This window comes from Trichosurus vulpecula, chromosome 6 (genome assembly GCF_011100635.1).
Source record: "Trichosurus vulpecula isolate mTriVul1 chromosome 6, mTriVul1.pri, whole genome shotgun sequence".
NCBI classification, from domain to species: domain Eukaryota; kingdom Metazoa; phylum Chordata; class Mammalia; order Diprotodontia; family Phalangeridae; genus Trichosurus; species Trichosurus vulpecula.
Genome location: NC_050578.1, coordinates 57,815,235 through 57,820,777, shown reverse-complemented (window position 1 = coordinate 57,820,777; position 5,543 = coordinate 57,815,235). Strand labels below are relative to the sequence as shown.

General features: G+C 43.9%; 1 protein-coding gene across 1 annotated transcript; it reads right to left on the bottom strand.

Moving 5' to 3' along the window:
* Positions 1 to 1,321: 1,321 nt before the first annotated feature.
* Positions 1,322 to 2,431, bottom strand: ATOH1 (atonal bHLH transcription factor 1). The gene has a single exon (XM_036762429.1). It carries the CDS (start codon positions 2,429 to 2,431, stop codon positions 1,322 to 1,324), a length of 1,110 nt encoding a protein of 369 aa, XP_036618324.1.
* Between the last annotated feature and the right edge of the window lie 3,112 nt (positions 2,432 to 5,543).

The following is a 5,543-nucleotide window of genomic DNA, read 5'->3' as shown; positions in this document are numbered from 1 at the left end:
AGTTACATAAAGGTCGTTGATGTCAAGTTCTCCTGAGCCTCCAGCGACTTTACCCTTCAGGAGAGGAAACCTCAGAGGAAAACTTTGGAGAAGTTTTCTTATAAATGGGGCATCTAGGAGACTGATAAAGCATATGTAACGGTTTTATTTCACAATATCAGTTTTCAGGACTTGAAAATGTATATATGGATCACAGTCTCTCACTTTATCTATAGCTAAGAAGTATAAAGGAAACAGATAAGCAAACAATCCTTGATCGTATTTATCCGAGTTTCATAAGACACTCCTCTATTCTAGAAGATTCATTTTTAAAACAGGTCTGCCCATTTAAAAATAATGATCGTTGAAAAACAAGAGTCAAACCAGATCCAGTTTTTCACATTTATTTTCATCTTTTGCAAAAGAAAGTACATCATAAAACAATGGCGGTTGGCTTTGCTAAATTAAAATAAATGATCTTGTAGAAAAAAGTAAAAAATGAAAAGATAAGTAGAAATGGTAGCAAACACTCGGTAATAAATAAGTTTTCTAACATCAATAAAGCTAAATAAAATCGACCAAAAATTTTGACACGACTAAACTGTTTTTTTTTTCTTTTTAAAGCAAACATTTGCAAGGAGCTTAAAGATTATAAGTGGCTGTGTTAAAAACTGGTTTCCAGTTGGCAGTTAAATTTCCTCTTGGAGCCGCATTTGTTGCGGCTGATAAAGTGCGTGCGCCAAGGTTCTTCCTTAAAGACACCAACGTTATCAACATTAGATATGCGTAATGGGTATATTTATATACTATATTTATATATATATATATGCCTGAAGGCTTCGCCTTTTCTGAAAATTACACACATCCAAAAGGTATACTCTTTATAAGCATCTTGCTTTCCATGAAAAAAAAAAAAAATTAGGAATATAACTTCGGAAGACTACCGCCCACACATGAGCACGCGAAAAACAGGAATGCCCATGTCATAAAATAAGTTAAACCCAAATTAGCAATGGAGGTGAAGCTGCTGATTTTAAGCAGCTTGTTGGCAGCAGGGAACTAGACTATTGGTGTAAAAATATACATACTTGTATATATCTAAAAAGGGCCAGAAGGTAGAGACAAAGGAAACAATGTTAACCAATTTTTACCAAGAATATGGGGACGGGGGTGGGGAGCGCGTTTGTAAAGCCACCAAATGTTGCAAAACATGGCCAAGTCTTTGCTGGACAATGACAAATCACGTAGCAACGATAAAAGTGGGACACCTTTCTCGGTATCTGGTAGAGTCAACTCTGGTTTTGTTTTTGTCTCGGTTTACTTTGTTGTGACTGTTACCTCCCTAACTTGCTTCGTCCGAGTCACTGTAATGAGAATGAGGGGAAAACTCCCCATCACTTCTGTGGGACCTGGGAGAAGTTTTGCTACTTTCTTCCTGCACCGGCTGCAAGATGCCTCCGGGCAGAGAAGGAGACAGGGTCTTTTGCGCCATCATAGCGGTCAGAGCGGTTTCTTCGAAAGACGAGAAGTGCAGAGCGTCCAGTTGCACTGAGTAACCTCCCGCAGAGGTCGGGCCGGAGAAGCGTGTCCTGCAATTACCCTGCGGAGATGGTCGTGATCCACCTCCGGGGGCAGGGGAGACTGCAGAAGTGCCGGCCGCGCTTGCACTCGTTTCATAGGAAGATGCTCGCAGGTGGTGGTGGTCGTTTTTGCAGGAGGCTGGGGGCTGGGTTGGCTGCTCTCCACCGCTAGGTGTTTGCAGTAAATCGGACAGGGCATTAATGTAGATTTGAGCCATCTGTAGGGTTTCGTACTTGGAGAGCTTCTTGTCGTTATTGAAGGACGGGATAACGTTGCGCAGCTGGTCGAAGGCGTGGTTGAGTCCGTGCATCCTTCTTCTTTCTCTAGCATTGGCAGCCAGCCTTCTCTGTTTCTGCACCCCGTTCACCTGTTTGCTGGAAGGGGCTCTCTGCCTGCTGCAGCTCAGTTCATCCACCATCAACCCACCTTTCAGTTTGCTCAACTGCTCACGCACTTTCACCGAACCAGGACTCTTGCTGAGGCTGCTGGTGCTTCCACTGCTGCTGCTGCTGCTGCTACTGCTGCTGCTGCTGTTACTGCCGCTCCTCCTCACAAGTTCCACCCTTGGGTCCGTCTCCTCGTGGTGGGACAGGGTCTCAGCTGCACCCAGTTCCGGGGAATGCAGCAAGTATTGGGCGGCGCGTGCCGTGCAGATGCCCTGCAAAGTGGGAGCCAGCCAGGCGCGTGGATCGGTGCTGTCCAAGAGCGACAGCCCAGGAGGATAGCCTTGGTGCTCTCTCCCAGGAAGATTCGGAGCTGGCTGCGTCTGCTGTTGCTGCTGGTTGTGGTGATGTTGGGGATGGGAGTGGTGGTGGTGGTCTCCTAACTCCTTCACTTCAGCCCACTCTTCTGCGTGCAGCAGACGGGACATTGCACCACCAGGTCGATCGGAAGGTGTAGCAGCGTTCACTCGCAATCAGGCAAAAACCTTTCAAGGTTTTCTTTTGCAAAGTTTTATTTTTTTCCCCCTCCCTCCCCCACCCACCCCCGAGATCACACACCAGGTCGCGTGCAACGAGGCTTCTCCGGTTGCTGAAGGCGCTGCGCCCCTTTAAAAAGCGGCACGCGCCAGTGTGTCTTTCCACCTCCCCCCTCTCCCAGCCCCCTCCTCGCGCCGGTCGCGTGTCAAGTCAGCCAATGGAGGCTGAGGACAGGCGCGTGCGAGGAGCCAATCAAAAAGTTTTACGCCAGGAGAAAAGTTACTGCACAGGGGAGAAAGGCTCTCTCCCAAGTATTTTTTTTTCCTTTCTTTTCCTTTTAAGTCATCAAATTCATATGTTAATAGAAGGGTTGAAATTTGACTCCAGTGTTGTGTCACTAGAGGGCTGATATCTATGCTGTGCGTGTGTGTGTCTGTGTGTATGTGTGCAGTGACCTATAGGCATACAACCTTGTGCTACTTCTATCAAAAGCTCTCAGTACCAGATCTGCTCACGGTGTTCGAGGTAGAGCCTTGTAGTTCAGGCTCCCGTGGTCCCCGAGAGGAAACCTGTCCCTCACCTTCTCTCTTTCCCTAGAGAGCCGGCGGTAGCGGGGGCACACAAAAAACTCCAAAATCCACCCACCCACGATTTATTTTCATAATTTTTTTTTGCTCTCTGTTTCCCCAGCGTCTCTAGCTGCAGTGCAGTACCTGGCCCATTTGTAGGCGATCATCAAATTTGAAGCAACCATGTATTTCATATTTTATTAAGAAATGTTTATCCCATCAAAGCACTGTCCTTAACTGATTGAAAAACATACCTGTTGCAGATCACCTTTCAAGAAATTTATATTATTTTTATGTCCCATATACTTTTTCAATCAAATTTTTAAGTGACGAAATTATATTAACTCAATATTCCGAATTCTTTCTTGATATCCACTGACTAGCTCCGAGCTCTTAATCTTACTTGCTTTAATTTCTTGAATGTCTTTTCGAAATACTTTACGGATAGACTGACAGCCGAGCCTCAACACATCCTAAAAAACCCCGCAGAAGCCCAGGTAGAGTTGGCAAAGGATAAAGAAGAGCCAGTAATACTCATCAATTTGGAAAACTTGCAAGTACCATAAACTCTGTGCACATGCTTCTTCCTCAAGGATTTACCGACTAAGCACAGTTTTTGCTAGGCATAGACCGAGTTATCTAACCCGTCTGCTTCCCGACCTAGCTGCACCCTTTGCTGGTTGCGCACCGCCTCGAGTTGTTCAGACCCGAGGGAAATACAGCTGTTGCTTAGGTAGCTGGAGAAGCTGCAGCCTGAGCCCTGCAGGTGAGCTCTCCCCAACCTCTCCCTAGTCTCTGGAGGATTAGTCTAGCCTCGTTCTATTCACAGCCCAGAGCCAATGAGAAGCAGTCCTCCTCCCAGGGCACGCTCCAGCTCGCGCTGCTCCTGCCCCACCTCTCCGCCCTTTTTTTTTTTCCAGAACCTAGGCTGTGGTGGGGGGCTGGGGAGACCAACCTCGTTCTGTCTTTCCTTGTGCCGGGCTCACTCTGGCTCCACTACTTGTAGAAGTGATGTTAATTCAAGTAAGAAAGACTAGAGGGGAAAAAAAAAGCGAGAGCGAAGGAAGTCCGTTCTCATCCCTTCTTGTGTTTTCTCTAGTATTTTCAAAGGACTTTCCAACTCATACTCCTTACGAGGTGAAACTTGCTGGCATTGAATTACATTCTAATTTTTAATCCTTTATTCTTATGATGCAGGATTTTTACGGAGCAATGGTACGTTCTCTCTCTCTTTCTCCCTCCCTCCCTTTCTCTCTCTCTGTCTCTCTCTCTCCCCCCCCTCCCTCTACCACCCTCCTTCCCTCCCCCTCCCTCCCTTCCTTCCTTTTTTCCTTCTTCCTTCCTTCCTTCCCTTTTCTGGATTTATGAACCTTCAGTACTAGAGAGTGCAGCTCAGTTGAATTGAGTATTTAGGCTTTGGGGAAGAGTATTTTTTTTAAAATTAGCACTTATATGTATGCATATGTTAAATTACATATATATAATATTTAGATCATTACATGCATATAAGTATATTATTAAAGTTGCTACATGCATCTAAATTTGTGTGTATATTAAAGTTAATTTGTATTTGAGTCAAGACAATCTTTGAACAATTGAAATTGAAAATCGCCCAAAGAATAAGGGAGAGATGCCTGATGTCCTGAACAGCCTGCAACACATTACAAACTAGGAATTAGGAAAAACAAGCTATATATGGGAAGAAATCAAATGTATGAGAGGAAAAAGGTAGTTGTGGTTATTAAGTAGGAGAGAGGCACATCCTAAAGGATCCTTTGGTATGGTATCCTAGACCTGTCAGGAGAAAGTGAAGGCCTCCAGTACCTTGGGTAGATCCTCTCTTGACAAACTTTCCTTTGAAGTAGTTTTGAGGAAGGATAGAAGTAATTAGACAATTAGGTCTGATCCGCTTGAATAATGAATCCCCTGAAGTGGTCCTATGTAATCAAATTTACACTATTTGAAGTTACAATTACATTAAATATGGTCATTGGTTCCAGCCCAATGCAAATACAGGGTGCAAATTGGAGTAATTGTGAGTATTTCAGGGGATTCATTAGCACTATCTCTTTCACACTATTCAGGACCATCAGTGGCAGTATTGGGAATTCTTTATGGTAATAGGGAGGAGTGTGTGTGTGTGTGTGTACATGATCCCAGTAATGTGGGAGACATTAAGTTTTGGGATATCCATTGCAAAATTATTTTTCTATTGCCTATGAAAATGAGTCCTCAAATTTAGTCTATTTCCCAGGTCTCATTTTAAAAATACAATTCAACCCAAACATAATTTTTAGTTCAAATAGGCCTTAGGCTATTAGAACTAATGTTAGTAATGAACCAAATCAAATATTCTTAATGAGACTGAAAATTTCTTCGGAGATGTCAAAAGCATGATAAAATACAGATAGTGAGAGCTATGTTTTAAAATTCTACCAAATGCTTCATCTCTATTCCATCTCCATGAGTGCACAGGTTATTTCTAACCTATGCA